General features: G+C 33.7%; 1 protein-coding gene and 1 pseudogene across 1 annotated transcript in view; both read right to left on the bottom strand.

The window, feature by feature from the left end:
- LOC18448464 (immune-associated nucleotide-binding protein 9) overlaps nt 1-18114 on the bottom strand; it is a 39768-nt gene extending 21654 nt beyond the window's left edge. The window contains exons 1-2 of the mRNA XM_011630349.3: nt 18056-18114; nt 1671-1877 (exon numbers count right to left, since the gene is read on the bottom strand). Coding sequence (XP_011628651.1) covers nt 1671-1854 — 184 coding nt within the window. The 5' untranslated portion in view covers nt 1855-1877; nt 18056-18114. The remainder of the gene's footprint in view (nt 1-1670; nt 1878-18055) is intronic.
- LOC148779952 (pentatricopeptide repeat-containing protein At3g62890 pseudogene) lies at nt 12314-13533 on the bottom strand (annotated as a pseudogene).
- Nucleotides 18115-21171: the final 3057 nt, after the last annotated feature.

The raw sequence follows: 21171 nt of genomic DNA, 5'->3' as shown, positions 1-21171 counted from the left end.
TATATATATATATATGTTTGTCTAGAGTTAACAACCCCTCAAAATACAAAGGTTCAAGTTAGAAGGGGTTGTAATGGGTGTATTTATCAAAACAATGATTACTTTTCATTAAAAAAAATATTTAAATAGGCAACTTTACAATTAAGTAATGACAAATTTGAAATTTTCACAAAAATACAATGGTATTTTGGAAGTTAGTGTCATAGAACTTTATTTGTAGTGTTATTATCCTTTAGTTAAAATTTCAATTTTACCCTTATAGAGATGACAAAAATACTCTTTGTCTCGTAGTAACATTTACAAAATTGCCCCACAAAAATAATTTTTGTAAAAAAATAGACTACAAAATTAATAAATCCACCTTTCACAACTCTCTCTATCTTGAACCTTTGTAATTTGAACCTTTATAATTTTTGTAGTATATATATGGAAAACACTACAAAATGCCTATAGGTGAAATACTATAGTACTTCACCTACGACTTTATCACCGTTCAAAGTTTATCACATGGTTACAGATGTCTGATAGTGTTTGAATTGTAATATTTATTTTACAAGTCATAATGGTCTGAAATTTTGTATGTGTGTGCGCCTTAGTGAAATTCACATGAATAAAATATAAAACAAATAATTTGAATGAGAAAAAAATTATGTACCCCTATAAAGTTTCAAGGGTAATTTTGTTATTTTTTATGACTATTATTATTTAAATATTTTATTTTGGTGAGGATTGATCATATGTACACAAGTTCCAAATTTTCGATAAATCTTATTAGCACAAAAATTATAAAAATTCAAATACTACTGAAATTTGTGGCCGTATGATGAACTTTGGACGGGTATAAGTGAAATACTGTAGAACTTGCATGGTGATCCAATCACCTGGCTAAGTCTCGGTTTATTTACAAAACTTGTTACAAGAATACAGATTAGTATCACAGTTCTTTAACAAAGCTATAACATGATATAAATCTTGTTTTATGATAGTTATTACTATATTCTACTTTGAAGGACCTGGACAACTTCCAAATTGTGAGAAAATACATATACTCTAGACAAACAGCTTTGTTTTATCCCCCTATAGTAAAAGTCGTAACTTCCATAAATTGGACAAATGACTCGGTAGAAAATTGGATCAAACTCATGTACAACCAAAGAATTAATTTAAATGATAGTTATCAAGAAAAAACCAATTACTATACATGAGTTCCTTGTCAAAACCCTTAAGCATATCAAACTACAAGCAATAATTCTTATATAGACAAAGTTGTATGGCTATATCCAAGCATAGGCCAACTATGCATGTGATTTTATATGTGATTTGTCATATGATCTACTACCATACCCTACGTCTTGCCTTTGTTTTAGTAAGAGACACATAAACGGATAGATAGTCAGATGGAAAAACAATGTATGTGTACTATTCATATGATTTACATCATGGCTTACATCTTAACTTCGATTTAGCAAGAGAATAAAATGCATCATAAACAGATAAAAAATCAACCTTATGCCTCATTTTCATGCAACAACATTAAATAATTTCATGCAATAATGCTGTATAATATACAAGATGATAAATTCAATTTCCAAGTTGCAGCTTCTATCTAAAATAAATTCTGCAGCTGAATTACCGAACCCAATTGTACGTAAACTAATTAAATGACCTACCAGGACTATCAATGACATTTACAATGCGACCATCCTTTAAAATGGTCGATTGGATTTCGCTTTTAATTGTCACTCCACCAGATCGAGCTTTGGACTTAAAAGCCCTGCGGCCAAGAATGCTATTAGCGGTTGCACTTTTGCCATTTCCTATTTTCCCAACCAAAACCATTGTGATCCCTCCCATTGTGCCTCAAAAGTCCAAATAATCTGCAACAAAAGAAACCTGTCCATGTCAAAAAAAAGCTGAAAAAGAAAAAATAATAATTAAGCATACGCAAAATGCATAATCACGTCTCAAATACAATAAGCAGTATAAGAAATAACAGGCATTAAAATGGAAACGTCGACCAAATGCATAGGGTACAAAAAAAAAAAGGGTAGCAATTGCAAAACACTAGCATCCATCGCGTGGTCCACACTAATAGTCCAACTCCAACCTACCATAGTACAAAGGTATTAGTCAATACCTTATTTTCTTCATGATATCAGGATGCTCAATGAGCTGGTAGCCGATGTAAAATGGTACCCATAATTGATCACTCAAAAAAGATTTCCATATGGATTGGTGTACATATTTTAGAGAACAATATGCGAGTCCACTGAAATCAATCTACACAACAATATATCTAAAACATGGTCGAGGTTCAAAAAGAGGTCTAAGCAAATTGAGGGAAGATGATAGCGATATATAATGCTATCGACCAATCAACCATTATTTGCAATAATAGGGTGTAATATTTTATATTTCTTGAACAGTTATTAAAATTTCTAATTTAATTGATTTAAAGCGGATAGATTGGGTATTACTTTCAAACTTATGCATATCCTCAGATTTATATGAAACGGTTATTTTGTCTCCATATTTTGAAACCCAGAATATTGGCTTCCACATCATTATATATCAGCCAATATTTGGAAAATGTCGCAAAAATTGACCATATGCCAAAATCTTGACCCAGTACCCATAAGATAAAAAAATATGAAATGGTTTGCCCTTTTTAAAGTTTTGAAACTAATAAAGCCGGCCTTCACATAATGGCCGACGTATTAAAAATATCACAAAACCCGATTAAATACCCAATATTGGCCTAGGACTGATAACTGTCACAGTTTCATGACTGGCCAAGCCATAGCCAGTACACCCTCTGATAGATGCATTTCATAATGGACATTTAAAAGCTTGATGTGATTATAATGCATGATGAAAATTTTAAGGATAATTAGTTTCGATTAACTTATAAGGGATCAAATGACCAGTAAAGCAAATTAAAACAGGGGTAAAGTTTCCAAGATAAGGAAGCCAACACCCCTTGCTATTCAAACAAAACCATTGTCTTTCACTCACCAAACCCACTTCAAGAAAATATAAGAAGCCCGTATTGAAAATCTTCTAACTAAGAACCCAATTAATACAAGAAATTATGAGAGGCTCATATTGGAATCTACAAAATAAATATTCCATTTTGTCTGATAGTTATGCTCTCTAGTAGTAGCCTATCAAAACAATGTTCTAACATTAGACATGAAATCGAAAAAGTTAAGATTAATCCAGTGAGAGCAGCCAATTCACAAGGTCAAACTGGATTCTAAAATAAATAGCTTTTGCCTAATATATCAAATATCTAGACATATAAACACCACTATGTATACAAAACAAATGGAGCTGAAACATCACTCTCTAGTGGGACTAACATTTGGCGGGAGATTCTGTTATTTTGGTCGCGCGTGAGGGCTCGTTTGATTGCCTGGGTTAACTGACTCAGGTTTTGAATCAAAACCTTGCTATCCAAAACTTTAATTACGTTAAGACCTGGCTAAACATGATTGCTTTGGATGGCTTTAAATAGTACCCAAGTTATCCCAATCTCATGTTGGATCATTTTTCGTATAACCTGGTTTGCTACTGCACAGGGAGAGAACTAAAATTTTGAGATTGTTTCTCTCGCCAAAAAATTTGAGATAGCTCCTCTCTTTAACAAAAATTATAGGTTGTTTCTCTTTAAAAAATTTAAGATAATTTCTCTTTCTAAAAATTTTAGGTAATTTCTCTCTCTCAAATTTGATATGGTTTCAAGCTCTAAAATTTTAAGTCACTAAAACTTGAAATTTGATATAGTTTCACTCTCTAAAAATTTTGAGATAGTTCTCTATCTAAGAAGTTTCAAGTTGTTTCTCTCTCTAAATTTTGATATAATTTCTCTCTCTAAAACTTAAAATTTCAAATAGTTTCTTTCTCTAAAAAAAATTGAGATAGTTTCTCTCTAAAATAGTTTAGAAAATTTTTTTTAAAAAAATTTGATATAGTTTCTCTCTCCAAAATTTTAAAATACTTTATCTCTCTATGAGATAATCTCTCTAAAAAAATTGAGATGATTTCTCTCTCTAAAAATTCAAGTATTTTCTCTCTCTAAAATTTAAGATACTTTTTCACTCTAAAACTTGAAATTTGATATAGTTTCTCTCTCTAAAAAATTTGAAATAGTTTCTCTCTCTAACTTTTGATGTAGTTTCTCTCTCTAAGATTTTAAGGTACTTTCCCTTTCTAAATTTTTAAATTTTGAGATAGTTTCTTTCTTTAAAATTTTTGAGATATTCTCTCTCTCAAAAATTTAAGTAGTTTCTCTCTCTAAAATTTGATATAGTTTCACTCTTTAAAATTTTACGATGTTTTCTCTTTAAAATTTTACGATGTTTTCTCTTTAAAACTTGAGAGATAGTTTCTCTCTTTAAAAATATTTCAGCAATTTCTCTCTCTACAATTTGCTATAGTTTCTCTCTCTAAATTTGTAAGATACATTTTCTCTCTACAACTTGAAATTTGAGAGAGTTTTTTTCTTTAAAATTTTTGAGATAGTTTCTCTCTCTAAAAGATTTTGGGCAGTTTCTCCTTCTAAAATTTGATATAGTTTCTCTCTATGAAATTTTATGATATTTTCTATATTTAAAACTCAAATTTTGAGATACTTTCTTTCTCTGAAAATTTTGATATATTCTCTCTCTAAAAATTTTCAAGTAATTTCTTTCTCTCTAAAACTTGATATAGTTTCTCTCTCTAAAATTTTATAATATGCATTCTCTCTAAAACTCGATTTGAGATAATTTCTCTCTCTAAAATTCTTGAGATAGATTCTCTCTAAAAAATATCAGGTAGTTTCTCTCTCTAAAAAATATCAGGTAGTTTCTCTCTCTAAAATTTTAAAAAACTTTATCTCTCTATAAATTTTGAGAAATCCTCTCTCTTTTGAAATTTTTTAGGTAATTTCTCTCTCTAAAATTTGATATTAGTTTTTTTTTCTAATATTTTAAGATACTTTCTCTATCTAAAATTTGAAATTTGATATAGTTTCTCTATCTAAAATTTTGAGATAGTTTCTCCTTCTAAAAAATTTCAATAATTTCTCTCTCTAAAATTTGTTATAGTTTTTCTTTCCAAAATTTAAAGACACCCTATCTAAAACTTGAAATTTGAGTTAGTTTCTCCCTCTAATTTGTAAGGATGTTTTGGTAGCATTAATTGTATTTAATAATGTGGGCGGCTCCGATTTGTAAAAATGATATTATTATAAGTTGTATTATATTATATTTCCCTCTTTCATGCTTACACAAATCATGATTCATGTATTCGGATCTATAAGATATTACCCGTCAAAGGCGCAATGTTTGATGCATAGCGCGGCCTTTTATGAAAATCTAATCTACAGCCTAAAGTCCAAATAATGAAAATAATTATATAACCCTTTGATTGATCATCTCGACATCGAGATGTATAACTATGAAAAGTAAAAAGATTTTAAGTCGTAGAAATAGTGCATTTTACAACATATTATCTACACAGTTCATTTTCAAGATTTTCATATGTTTATAGATCTACTTGATTTTAACCATTTTTGAAATTTAAAATTTTATAATTAAATATAAAAATAGATTTTGAGATAATCCTAAGAACATTTTACATCAAAATTATATATCATGATAAAATTTGAAGGTGCACCTTACCTCTACACCTACGGATGCATCCGTATGGAAACTGCACCCTTATCTTTATAACATTCTTGTTCGTTTTCACCTCATTTCTCCATCTATTTAGTAAATTTCCAAAGCATGGCAAATATGAAGAAAAGGTCCTTCTCTCTAGTTTTAAGTTAATGTGTATGGTACAGTACACTAAGAATGTTTACTATAGATAGGTCCAAGAAGGTCACCATTATCTTTAAGTGTCATATATAAAATTAGATAATTAGGGCTTTACCATCAGCTACCATCCAAATTATACAAATATATTCAGATTTCACAGGGAGTCATGACACTTTAACTAAATAATCTCATTCTATATTGTCCGAAACCGCAACAAAAGGAGTCTAATAAGAAGTTCCAGTAAACCACTTTTAAGTGGTTGTAGATTAATGGATCAAGGTTGTTTTCGTCTCGTGGTAAAGAATAGGACGAATTATTAGATTTCTTGAGGGTTGTAATCCAAGAAATTACCTTTATGCCAAAGCTCATTGCTTTGAGAGCATTCAAACTCGCACATGTGAATAGAGTAGCGCATGATATGGTCAGACTCAGGTTCCAACTCGCCCGAGTCATGACCTCGAGTTCATCACAGAATCAGCTTAATTAGAAGCCAGAGTCTTAAGCCTGATGCAGTCAATTTTCATAAAGATAACATAGGGAACATGGGATCTGGTGGCCCGCCTCTCTCTCCTAAATTGCCAAGGTCCGATCCAGGTGGACTCGTGCGGTTCCCGACCGCATGGTTTACTGGTGACAAGTCTCAACCATCCAATATGCTTGCTGTTGTTGTTGTTGTGTACATCCCCAAACTTTTAAAAATGAAAATTTGTTGCATGCATCGGTGGGGGGAGGGGGGACGTATTTCTGCACCTGTGTATCCCAAGGCATAAAACGTCCATTTCAAAGATGAATGGGTAGTCCCTAAAGAAAAAACTAAAATCAGTGGTCTAACTATTGTTTATAAAAGTATTACTATTTATTAAAAATTATTTTTCTACATGCTAATGATATTCATGTTAGAGATTATATATTTGTAAAATATTAAGTACAAAATCCACTAGAAGAGGTGAGGCTCAAATTAATTTACACCTCAAAAATTCACTAGAAGAGGTTGTTTTGATGCCCAAAAATGTTGAAATCGATCATCTCGACCTTAATATGTATGGACATGACAAAAAATGGATTTCAAATCTTTTAAATAGTGCATCTTATAATGCATTTTCTGAACCGTCAATTTTCAAGATTTGTAGTGTTCATAGATCTGATTGATCTACACTATTTTTTAAGCTTTAAGTTTTATAACCAAAGATGAAAACAAATTTTAGAGCCATTATAAAGATTTCCACTAGTAAAACAAGATATTTGGATACTATTTGAGCGTGTGCCTTAATTTGATTGTTTAGGGCCACAACCTTATACCAACCACACTTTTTTGTTACGGTGCGGTTTGTGTAAGGTTGAGGTCCCTAAACAATCAAAATAAAAGGCACCTTCAAATAGTATTGAAAGATATCATTATAGTATTGAAAATCTTTATGGAATCCTCAAAATGGATTTTCATCTTTAAATATAAAATTTAAAGCTTAAAAAAACAGTGTGAAAATTGTGCATTAGAAGACGTATTGTTTTCAAGATTTGAAGTAATCGTTTTTTTTTTCTTATTGATATGTATATCAAGGTCGAGATGACCGAATTTGAGAGTTTTTTGGCATCGAAACAACTTTTTTTGGTGAATTTTTTAGGTGCGCTTTAGCATATGATGTTTAGGGCCTCAACCTTGTGTAAACTTTTTCTTCTTTTTTTTATTCAGATATATTTAAGAGGTAAAAATAAAGCGAGTGGCCCCACTAAGATTATTTATTAAAAATAAAAATTTCTTTTGTTTTCATTTTACCACCTTTGGTCTCAAAACATATTGAATAGCATTTGTTTGGAGAGAGAAAACCAATAAAGCAGCATGGGCGCGTAGAGAGATTTGTTTAGAGAGAGAAAGCTAATAAAGCAGCATTGGCGCGTAGAGAGAGAAATTTCTAATAACGGTTGATGAGTGATGAAGAGGTAGCACTTAGAAGTATAGAGAGAAAGAAGTAATTTCTTAACATTAAAAAAGAGAGAAATATGGAAACGGGGAGATTTCTTAACATTAAAAAAGAGAGAAATATGTAAACGGGGAGAGAGAAGTAATTTCTAGAGAATATACATGGCAAAAGATTTCATGCTCCCGAAGGAGCACTCTGTCCATTTACTCCCTCTAGTAACTCAATCTAGGAGTAGTTTTAGGACCCCAAATTTGAGGATGTAAGCTCTTCACCATATGTTTCACTCCATTATAAAATTTCCAAAATCTCATGCTTTGTGGACTTGAAAAAAAGAACGGCACGAGATTGAATAGAAACCATCTAATTTTTTAACGGTTAGAACTAATTGTTATATAACTCAAAATTAAAAAATATATATTTCCCATAATCCTGAGAGAGAGATGATTTGGTATATCTCAGAGAATGTGAACATGAGGGCCGACAATCGTAAATGAGAGTTTGGGAAGAAGCATGGTTGAGGGAGACCAAATATTGGGCATAAATATGGGGGGAGGAAGAGAATGATGCATTGATTTCATAGTTGGTTCTCCATGCAATGGAGTTTGTGCTGGACCATATGCATCAAATCCAAATTTCAGCTATTCATTTCAAGAAATCCAATGTATTAGCCATGAGAGAGATAGAGGAGGAGAGAGATGAGGAGGAGGGGCACAAGGCATGTATAATGGGGGTGTGTGTGAAAGAGAAGGGGGCGGGTCATACAGGGGTGGTTGGGGAGTAGATGTCAGGCGATCATTAAGAGAAAGAGACTCACATAGATTAAGAGAGAGAGGCGGGTTCACACAGAGAGGAGAGAGGTTCAAAGAGTGACATGTAAACATGTTAGTTTGACATTAGATTTTACGTTTTTTTTTTTTATTATAAGATTGGACTGGCGTTAGTCAAAAATAGTTCAACTACTGAACTAATTAAATCAATTTTTAAAGAATAATAAAAATTAAAATTTAATAACATAAAATATTTTGTAAAAGATACTTACTTTGTTCATTAATCCTCTAAAACCAAGCAAAACTTGATATCGACTAATTATCTGTCAAACCCAATTTTTGTTTTAGACCGAACTGATAAAAAGCTACTTGATGATCCAATCAATTCGACCTAGCGGTCCAAACAAACCAAGCGATCTGGTCGTGTTCGTAACCATGCTTTTAATCACTCATGTAACAATCTAATTCCAAGATATTAGCAGGTATGTAAGGTATAACTTAGAACAAGGGAAGCAGAGAGAGTGACCTGTGTTTAGGGGTCGAAATGGACCCGGACACAACCCGGGAACCGAGGGGTAACCCCAATATGGATCTGGTTATGGGTCCAAAAATTGGACCATCCAAACCCAGACCCGGACCCGGTTGCCACCCCTACCAGTGGTGCCTAAGAGTCACGAGGGTGGAAAATAGGCATCAATATGTTAAGATGTGGAAAACCCATCAATAAGTTACGATGTGGAAAACCCGTGGATAGGACTCAACTAATTAAATCGCGAATATGTTACAATTTTTTTGTATCATATGTTGAACAATCAAAAAACAACATATCCATAATGAGTATAGCTGAGATAAGGATGTTGAAATAGATGAGCAGCAAGATAATGTATGATAGAATTCGAAATGAATACATTTGTGGGAACTTAAAGGTAGCTTCAAAAGGTGAAAAAATAAAAAACAAAGTAGACTTAGGTGGTCTAGTTATATGCATTGTTGATCTAAAGCAGCACTGGTTCAGAAAGGTGATTTTATTTTATTTAAGTGAGAACTCTAAAAAAGCTAGGGGGATGTCCTAATGGACATGGATGGAAGTAATAAAAAAATATTGTGGAATGGCAAGGTTTGTGTAGTAGACTCGAAATAGGTAAGATGATGATGATAATGATATTACATAAAATATTATTTTTGGGGTGATTTGAGCATTCCAGATCTTGTTTAAAATTTTAATTAAAGTGCATAAATTTTAATTGGTTGAGTGAACCAATCAGCTCGCTGAGTTAGATTGGCCGGCTCGGAACCAGGGGGTGACCGGTTCCAATCCAATAGTCCCACATTTCAAATACAACATTGAAAACATACCCTTTGAAAGGCCTTGTGGGAAATTTACGTTGGGATGGGAGTACCTATTACTACTTTTTTAGTTTTTTTTTTTTTTATTATTCATGTTTTACCTTCAGCTTGGAAGTTTTACTTTCGAACTGCCTAATACAAGAAAACAATATATTGTACAATTTGAAAATCCAACTTTTATATATAAACATCTCGATAGTTTAACTTTTGAATTGTTTAAATATATCATTTTTTATATATATATTCTGGTCGTTTCGAAAGATGGAATTTCAAAATGTTTGAACGTATATTTCAGGCAACTCGTAAGTCGAACTTTTGAACCTCCCAAATAAAACAATTTTTTGTGTGAGCAATTTTAAAATTCTGAACTAGAGATGAAATAAGGATGACAAACAAGACTCACAAAAGTAAGATATTTGCCCAAACTTTGGACCTTACGGTTATACAACTTATCTCCGGAATGTAAATTTCCATAGCCTTCTTCTCAAAATTTTATGGGTGTAGTTGTATAGGGCTGAGACCCTGAACAATCAAAACAAGAGGCCTTCACATAGTACTGTTGTTTTAGTGTGAGAAATCGTTATGATGGGGTGAAAATTTATTTTCATCTTTGATTATAAGATTTTAAAATTAAAAAATAGTGTAAATCGAGCAAAATTTTGAACACTTGAAAAATCTTGAAAATTGACGGTCTAGTTAATACATTACAAGTACATTAATTTCAATACATAAAATTTATTTGTTCTCATGTTCATACATCTTAAGGTCGAAATGATCGGATTGAGGGTTTTTCATCATTGAAATAACGTGCGCCTTAACTTGATTGTTTTGAGCCTCACTCTTATATGAACTTTTTCTATAGTGAAAATAAAGTTCAAGATGACTTGTTTCTATAGTGTAAACGTGGAAAAGCTCCCCATTAGCAAAATATGAAATTCCCACAAGACAAATCTTGAACCTTAATTGGAAAAATATTCAATGCTACAACTTGGGATTTTGCTAGGGTGCTAACAACTTCCCAGCCATTTGCTGTCAACATGGATGGTTAAGGTGTTTCTTTCATTTGAGAAAATACACAATTAAGATCAAAACTTCAAAAAAAATATACGATATAAATAATGCATACAATAAGATCCTTATTTTTAGAACAAAAAGGTCATAAACACTCTTTACTATCCCACGTGAAATCAAGTACTTAAAATATGTTAGTTCCAAGTGTCCCCCTCTCTTTCTTTCTTTTTTTTCTTTTTTTTTGAACTTTATGAAAAAAAACATCACAGACAAAAAGTAATTGTGACCTTCTTTTACCAAAAGTAAACATTCTTATAGCCCTGATAATTTACATTCTAGTAAGTTTTACCGCTTCATTTCTTATAACCCTGATAATTTACATTCCCGTAAGTTTTACCTCTCCATTTCTAGCAAGGCTTGCGCTTGAGATGTTCAAGAGAATGCAATCCACTTGCTGCCAAGGGTGAAAAATGTCCTCGGAAGAATTTTTTGGATCTGAAAATTTCAAATCTACTTAAGAGTCACGAAATGACAATTTCAAAAAAAAAAAAAAAATTAATTAAATCTACTTAAGAGTCACGAAATGACAAGTTAAAAAAATAATAATTAATTAATAATTAATTAAATTGAGTTTTCTAACATTTTGCCTCCAAAAATTGGATGTTTAGTCTTGAGACGTTATTTTTCAAGTGTGACTATGAGATTTGAATTTTTCTTCATTTTCTTTGTTTGAGGTTGATTACGTACCTAAATTTTGGGATTTCAAAGTACTCTTAACAGGCTTTGCCCAAGGGAATAAGTGGACAGTATGCTCCCGCGGTAGCAGGAAATCATTTGAGATTTCTACAATACTGGAAAATAAGTACGAATTTCACATATAAGAAGTCAAATGATTAGTGGGAGTTACCACAAAATATTTATGCAGTAAATAGAAAAGGTCAGCCAAGAGGAGAAAAAATAATAAATATATAAATATATAAATAAATAAATTGAATGAATGAAGAGAAAACATAGAAACTAAAAGGGAGAATTGACTCAAGGATAAAACCTTTAAACTCGGGAGAATTGACTCATGGATAAAACCTTTAAACTCTGGAGAATTGACTCAAGGATAAAACCTTTAACCTCCTTTTTACAGGCAAAGTGTTTAAAACTGGACCACGAGCTATAGAAGAGTTTAAATATATTTCTCCTTTTTTCGCTTTATTCATGTTTAATACTTTTGCCGACCCCAAATAATTGGGACAAGGTTTAGAAGATAATGCTGGTAATTCATGTTTAATACTTTTTTTTTCTCTTATTCTTTTTCTCTTTTCATTTTTTACATAATTATTTGCCTTTCTTTCATGTGACTGATTGACTGTCCTCGAGCTAATTGAATCAAAGGATAAGGTTTGAAACAAAGACCTTCCATGAGGTCATCCATCCTAATTCTCAGCCAAGCTATGAAATCTGATCAAATTTTTATATTGTACACAAGTAAATGTCCTTTATTGTTATTATGTTTTGTTTACCAATAATCCTTGCAAGAGCAAGTCCCATATCTAAAATGGTGAAACCTACTTTTATCCCTCACAATAATTTCTCTCTCATACTTCTTGGATAAGAACTAAATGAAAACATGGCAATCACTACATATTCTGAGGTTCTTCATACCCTTATAACACTTCCAGGCTCTGTGCTCATTAGGCCAAATGCAATGGTCAGCTTCTCACTGTAATACCTGACTGCACTCTTCCTTCTCTTCAATGTCATGTAAAACTGGCACGGTTTTCGCTTTGTAGCCAATCTCTCTCACACCCCAATTGATTTCATCCAAAAACGTGCTTATTTGCGCAAATTGTTGGTGCAACGAGTCTCCGACTGTGAATTCGTGAACAGCATTGCTCACCTCGATCAAGCTACAACCCGGAGTTTTCCTGACTCCTCTGTCTCTCATTTCCTTCCTAATAGCATCGACATCTTCCCAATTCTTCCTAGAAGCATACACATTTGACAGGAAGACATAGTTTCCCCCATCCGAGGGTCCAATTCTAAGAGTCTCTTGATCATTCTCTCACTTAATTCGATGTCTTGTGGGCCTCGCAAGCATGAAGTATGCTCCCTAGCACAACTGGGTTGGGCTCGACAGGCATTGTCTCAATGAAGACAACGGCTTCTTTCAAGAGCCCTGCTCGAGCCAAAAGGTCGACCATGCACCCATAGTGCTCGACCTTAGGCTCTATCCCATACTCATCTCTCATGAGAGAGAAAAACCCCTTTCCCTCATTGACCAAACCGGCGTGGCTACACCCAGATAGGAGCCCGACAAAGGTGACCCCATCAGGCTTAATATTGCACTCTGTCATCTATTGAAAGCATCTAGGACCTCTAAGGCATATCCATGCGTTGCCAACCCTGATATAATTGAATTCCAACTGAAAATATTCTTGTGGAGCAATTATTTGAAGATTTGTAAAGCAATATCTAAGCTTCCACACTTCAAATACATGTCTACAAGAGCCATACCTAATACCACATCAATCTTGACCTTCTTGTGTCTCATATAGTCATGAATCCATTTTCCATGTCCAAAGCACCCAAATGAACAAAAGCCTCATTAACTGTCACTCTCTCAACTTGCATCTGGTGAAACAATGAGAGAGCATTAGTAAAGTCCCCAGTGTGGATATAGCCAGATATCATAGTTTTCCAAGTTATCGAATTCCTTGATTCCTCTTTGCCAATGCAAGGATACTAGATTTGCAACATCGTCTCTCGCCGGATTCTTGTCAAAAATCCGGCGAGCAACCTCCAAATTGCTAGATTTACTGTTAGCAAAATTTGATGAAGCATATATGAGATCAAACCTGAGATCAAAGAAGGGGCGCCATGAGGCTGGTGATCGCAGAGCCCAGATTTTTATCCCTTCGCCTTTTAGAGAGATATGTGTCTATTCATTGTTGTACACATCCTCTTTTTGACGTGCCATTTTATAGGGAGAAGAAGAGGTAATCATTGTATTTCTCTAACAGGTCTCTAAGAAAGGAAAGAGATCCATGATCTCCAATGGGTTTCTGAAGGGTTACGTTCATATGGATATGACCGTTGGAAAAAGGGTTACGTTCATATGGATATGATCGTTGGATAAATGAAATTCCGACAAATGTAGACTAAGACACATAAGGTCTCATAGCCATACATGTCAACATCTTCCACTTGGCTATGACGGCCAATGCACACTCTCATTTTTTAGTATGAACTTAATAAGTCATATGCATACTCCTACTTTTGAGTATGACATTTAAGAAAATATCTTGTCATGAAGTTTTTCTCATGCGTTTGCAAATATGCCTCTCATAACAAATGTCTATCATGAGAATTTTCACGCTAATGCAGATGTCTCACTCATGAAAATCATGAGGATTTTCACGCTAATGCTGATTTCTCACTCATGAAAACTGTCTGACTTAAATATTTTTTGAGTCTCATTAAGCTAGTCTATCATGAAGATTTTCACGTTAATGCAGATTTCTCACTCATAAAAACTATCGATTATCATGAAGATTTTCACGCTAATGCGGATTTTTCACTCATGAAAAATGTCTGACTTAAACAGTTTTAAGTCCCAATAAGCTAATATGCTTAGACAGTAGTTCAACACTTCGACCTTTTATTAATGAATCAGCAATCATATATGATGAGGGCAAGTAACTAACAGTTACTTCACATTTCTCAACTACATCCTGAATGTAGTGATATTGGACATCTATATGTCTTCCTTTGGAGTTATTTGCTCCACTTTGAATTAATTTAATTGCGGCTTCATTATCACAAAATGTTTGATCGGTCCGTCAATTATTTACAGCTTCAAGTTATCTATGAAGCGCTTTATCCAAACGGTAAAAGTACAAGTAGTGCTACATGAATGTATTCTGCTTCCTGTGTGCACCTAGCTATACACCCTTATTTCTTACTAGACCAAGAAACAACAGCCCCTCCAAAAGGGAAAATATGTCTTGAGGTGGACTTACTATCATCAATGCCCCCAGCAAAATATACATCTGAATATCCTATAACTTCAAACTTATTTACTTGAAAGTACGATTTTAGATACTTTGTTCCCTTAATGCACCTTAAAACTCTTTTTACTACTTTCTAATGGGTTATGCCTGAATTACTTTGATATCTACTAAGTCTTACGGTATAAATCAAATCTAATCGTGTACATCTTACTGCATATACCTAGCTACCAATAGCTGTGCATAGGGAATGTTAGGCTTTTTTTTGTCTTTCTACTGGACAATCCTTCCTAAATAACTTTACTTCCTTTTCAACATGAATATACAATGTCTTACAATTTTCCATTTTAAATCTTTTGAGAACAAAGTCAATATATCTTTCTTGACTCAAGCACAATAATTTTTTCTTTTCTATTTTTAGTTATTTTTATGCCTAGGATATAAGATGTTTCTCCTATATCCTTTATCTCAAATCGATAAAAAAACTATGACTTTGTCTTATCAATCATTTCTAAGTCATTTTCAGCTATTAGGATATCATCTACACATAATGAGAGTATTGTGAATTTACTCCCACTCTTCAAGACATACGCACAATGGTCCAATCTTTTTCATATCCCATATGTAGGATGCCATCATGAAAAGTTAAGTATCATTTTATTAAAGATTGTTTTAAGCAATATAAAAAATACCGTTGCTCGCCACTTCGAGTGGCATACGACTATTTTTGGCAGGGCCATCTCATAAGGGATTGGACCCTCAAAAAATGACTCGCAATTCACTTAAAAAATATTTCCAATCCTCCGCTCTACCAACTGAGCTAAGGTGGGTTGTTATCTTTAACTCGCTGGTTCGAATTCAATGCGTTTGAAGTCTCACACCAAGAGTCCAAGTCGAAAGTTGCCATGAACAAAGCATCTTACACAGAGAGTGATGCTATCAGCCTACATCGAGCATTGAAATAAGTGGCAAAATATTCAATCTGTTGAGCCATTCCCTTTGAGTTTTCCCAACATTCAGATAAATTTTATTTTGAAAAAGAATACTTACTTTACCAGGGTCATTGCCATCCAATGAAACAATGGATATTGATGGAGAGGGTGTGGGTTCCACCACAATAAGACATGACCCAATTGTGGGACAAACTCTCCATCACCTTGCAATTTTCATCATTTCGTTATAGGTGATGACCCAAATGAAAGATGCTTTTTGCTTTCCATGTTCTAATAGATTTAGTGTATTTTTCCTTTTATCACTAATTTGAGTGAAACAACCAAAATTAATAGTTTTGAAGAATTCAAATATACTTGTGTTATGGGATTTCAAAAAAAAAAAAAACATGTATACAAGAACAGTGTTGCTATAATTAATAATTCATATGCTGATGGACATTGAATACCAGTGTTCTAATTCTTGCCAAGCCAACTTGAAATCACCAGGCCAAAATGTTTGTGCTTTAGTATAATAATGCCCAAAGGCAAGCACAAGCACAAATGCCCTTTGAAGGTTTTTTTGACATTCAAAGCAAACCATACTGCACTCTAACTTGCAGCTTGTGCACCACTTCCTCATATTCTTTTTCTTACCAGAAGCTTCAAGCCGGCTTAATGGAGTCACCAACATAACCAAGCATCTGAAGACATGATGGTCGAATTGCCCTTGCTGCATACTGAGACCCACCGAAAGGCTTTTCTCTCTCATTCACCTTATAATTTGCTTTGGTGGAGTGTAATTAATCAAAACCCCAATTCTCTAAGTCACATGCATATGATGTTGTTTGTTGAAGATTAATTTCTTTAAAAAATATCAAGATCATCGACCTCAACACTACCGTGTTACTTTTTCTCTCTCCTGAACTTTTGAGCAAGTTCTATCATGGGTTCTACAAACAACATCTATGGCCCTTGTTCCACAATATGCTTTCTCTATCGCCCCATCATGGTAATCAATTTGAACGATCGCTATGGCAATCTTATGTTTCATTTGATGGTGTTGCCCAATTTCTTGAGGCAAAGATTCAATCAGTTGAAGATGGGTTTCTTCCTTGATAGCCCATTACCTTCATCCGAGTTTTATCGAACTCTTTCGGTGAGAGATGAGATCCTTATGTCCCTTTCGTACACAGACTTCTTGCCAAAATTTCAGCTATGCAACTTTTTTTATTTTTTATTTTCGTTAACATCAATTCATTTTGATGTATCCCCAAAGCATCATCCCCTTAAAGTGCTAAAAAGTGACTCCCATTTATCGATGATAATTGTAGATCACCATCTGATCAATCTGTTGGTCCCGGTATAAATCTTTAAATAAATAAATATATATATATATATATATATATAAGCCGAGAGGATTCTTCTCTCTCAAGCCAGGGGCACGTCTCAACCCAATCCAAAGGAATCCAAGGGGCACGTCTCAGGCCAATCCAAGGGGCACGTCTCAAGCCTTGATCGGTACCACTTGGGGAACGCAACAACTTTGTCTCTCGCACAATTCCCTTCAATTACAGAGAATGAGACTAGTTTATTCGGAAAATAATAAATAAATTAGGTAGTCAATCCCATATCACACAGAGCAGAGGATTGAAAATTCTCGTGTTACCAGTTCAAATTTGGTTCCTAGTATGTGGGTGTTCTGATCCCTTTTTATTTCTTTTCTTCATTTTCTATTTTCATATTCATTCGCTCTATCCTCCATTGCTTTTTGGGGGTGATGGAAGGATCGTACCATTCGAGCTTTTTTTTTTCATGCTTTTCCCGAAGGTATGGAAAAAGCAGCAATCAATCATAAATTATCAGATAAAGCAAACAATCGAACCAAACCCATAAAAAATAAAAAAAAATAAATAAAAGGATAGAGGTGATTTGAAATTGATCAAGGGAATGCATGCATGCTTATCCTTTAATTAACTAACACTGTGAATTATTGTGAACCAGGATAAGATAGCTGCATGCATACTTATCATTTAATTAATTAACATTGTGAATCAAGATATCAGCATACATACTTATTCTTTAATTAATTAACATTGTGAATCAAGATATCACTGTGAACCAAGATAAGATATCAACATGTGATATTTTGAAACACGATTACTCCACAATTTTGGGCATAGATTGTAACAAACAAATCACATAAAATTTTGGGCATAGATTGTAACAAACAAATCACATAAAAATAGGGAAGATGGAACCTGGGTGCTTTGATACCATTATTAGCAAAATTTGATGAAGCATATATAAGATCAAACCGGAGATCAGAGAAGGGGTGCCGTGAGGTTAGTGGTCGCAGAGCTCGGATTTTTATTCCTTCGCCTTTTAGAGAGATGTAATCTATTCATTGTTGTACACATCCTCTCTCTGGCTTTTATAGGGAGAAGAAGAGGTCATCGTTGTATTTCTCCAACAGGTCTCTAAGAAACGAAAGGGATCCCTGATCTCCAACAGGTCTCTAAGAAACGAAAGGGATCCATGATCTCCAACAGGTCTCTAAGAAATGAAAGGGATCCCTGATCTCCTACAGGTTTCTGAAGGATTACGGTCATATGAATATGACCGTTAGACGAAGGGTTATGTTTATATGGATATGACCGTTGGATATATGGAATTCCTACAAATGTAGGCTAAGACACATAAGGCCTCATAACCATACATGTCAACATTTACAGTAACAATCGATCGTGGCATTCCACAATATATTGTTCTTTTCATTCATTCCCTTGAAAATCTCGAGTGGTTGTTCGACATGGCCATGTCGGCCATAAGCCATGATCATCGCATTACAAGCCACCACATCTCTCTCGCATCCTCTCAAACACTTTGTGACCCGAACCCCGATCATACATGATGGTAGTTTGCAAATGTACATCACAATCAAAACCCATCTTCAAAATACTATTATGAATGCTCTCCCCCACAACAATTCCATTAGAACGAGCGCATGCTCTAAGAACCACAAAAGCTTGAAAAATCTTCTGATTTTCTGTTTGCTTTTCTCAACTATTGCTTTTCTCATTTATGAAACAAGTAATAACAGTCAAATTAGAGTCTACCTCAAAAAGTTATTGGAAGAGGTTGTTTTGATGCTCAAATATTCGCAAATTGATCATCTTGACATCAAGAAGCATGAACATAAAAAAAAAAATGGATTTCAAGTTTTTGAAATAGTACATCTTGTAACGCATTTTTGAACCGTCAATTTTCAAGATTTTCAAATGTTCATATATCTGCTCGATTTACACTATTTTTTAAACTTCAAATTTTCTAATTAAAAATAAAAATATATTTTATTACTATCACAAAGATTTCCAATATTGAAACCACATTTCTCGATAGTATGGGCTCTAATTTGATTGTTTAGAGCCTCTATAAAGCTATTGGTCTTCTCCAGCAATAAGTAATTACATAAATGAATAAAATGACAAGCAATATAACATGAATGCATGGTAGTTTTTTTTTTTTTTTAAATAGAAATTAATGCATGGTAGTTATAATAAAACAATAAAACCCATAGCCAAAAACAGAGAACAGATTACAATAATTTCACGTTGATGGGATGAAAACTAAAATATACCATGATACTGTATAAACCATATACAGTAATTACGTTGAATATGCATGGAGCTTCACATCTTCACATGTAATTCCCGCCTATAGAAGTGCAAGTTCAGTGCAATTGAACGCAACGCACAATACCCACAATGACAATAACAAAAACAAGCCATGACTACATGAGAAAAAAAGATACTAACATCGCATAAATCACCTAGTACGCATCGAAGTGCATAATCTGAATTAAAAGTGAGAAGGATCAGTTCTTGAATTAGGGGAAGAATTGGGTTCTTCCTTCCTTTCATTCATGCCATTGGGCATGGACTTAGAGTGAGAAACCTCTGGTTTTGAAGGAGAAGATAAAATTGGGGGGCTTGTTTCCAAATATGACCAATTGGGACCATTTTTTTGGGGATTTTAGAGTGAAAAGTGGGGTTTTGAGATTGGGAGATGGTATTGAGAAGGATTTGAGCTTCTAAAACCGAGCTTCAAGATGAGAGGGAAGAGTGAACAAGGAATAGATGACATCCTCCTCACAATTAAGGCATGCAAGATCAGCACAGTCATGAATACCAAGAAATAATGCAGATCTAATGATATTTCACAAAAAATGTATAAAAAATGCATATTTGTTCTTCGTAATCCGATTTTATACAGAGAGGTGGTCAGTCTACTCCTTTTCGTTGTTAATCTCATTTTAGATAAAGAGAGAGGTGGTCCATCTACTTCTAGAGAGGGAGAGAGTGCTTTATGAGAGAAGCTTTGCGAGAGGACTTGGTGAACAGAGGGGAGAGAGAGAGACGGTTTACAGTGAAAAAGCGGAGAGAGGGCTTTGTAACAGAGGCACAAAGCAGCGAGGTGATAGAAGAGAGACTTAGTAGGGGTAAGAACGGGCGGGATCCGACTGGATCCAGATCTAAATAGTGTAAATCGGATTTGGGTTAGATCTAGCTAAAATTGGATCATGAATATTAGGATCCGAATAGTATACATTAGATCCGGATATAGATTATATATAAAATTTGTATATATAAACAAAAATTTACTATTTTAAAAATAGGGTTGAATCTGGGTTGGATCTACTTGCACCGGGATCCGATACAAATTTCAATTTAGATCTTTTAAATCCATATCCAAATTTCAGATCCATACCCGGATCCAAATGAGATTCAAAATCTGAATTTTGGATCCGGATTGAGTCAATTCTCACCACTAAAAATTAGCGTTCAAAGAGAGGAGTTAGGCAATTAGGTATTTTAGGTGAAGGGAATGTTAGAGAGAGAGAGAGAGAGAGAGAGGTAGAATGCTTTTCTATTTGGGTGAAGTTAAAGAAAAGAGAGAAATGATTTCCTTGGAATTTTTAGAGAGAGATTGAGTTTTTATAAAGAAAATGAGATATTGGGTTTTTAGAAAGAGAGAATGTACTTTTAGAGAGAGAGGGAATAGGTTTTTAGATATAAAAAGAGAGATTAGGTTTAGAGAGAGAGATATCATGTTTTTCAGAGAGAGATTAGATTTCTAGAGAGGATTTTAGAGAGTGATTGAGTTTTTATAGAGAGAAAAAGATATTGGATATCTAGAGAAAGAAAAGGTTTAGAGAGAGATTGGGTTTTTAGAGAGAGATAGAGAGATTGGGTTTTTAAAGAGAATAAGTTTTTAAAGAGAAATTAAATTTCTAGAGAGAGAGTATGGGTTTTAAATTTTTGAAAAAATATATTAGGCTTTTTTTATTTTATTTTTTTGCCTTACTATAAACAATGAATGTTTGAATGGTG

Source organism: Amborella trichopoda, chromosome 11 (assembly GCF_054954075.1).
Source record: "Amborella trichopoda isolate Santa Cruz 75 chromosome 11, AtrichopodaSantaCruz75HAP2 v2.0, whole genome shotgun sequence".
In the NCBI taxonomy this organism is placed as follows: Eukaryota; Viridiplantae; Streptophyta; class Magnoliopsida; order Amborellales; family Amborellaceae; genus Amborella; species Amborella trichopoda.
The sequence above is the reverse complement of the archived record's forward strand: the minus strand, read 5'-3'. Positions and strand labels throughout refer to the sequence as shown.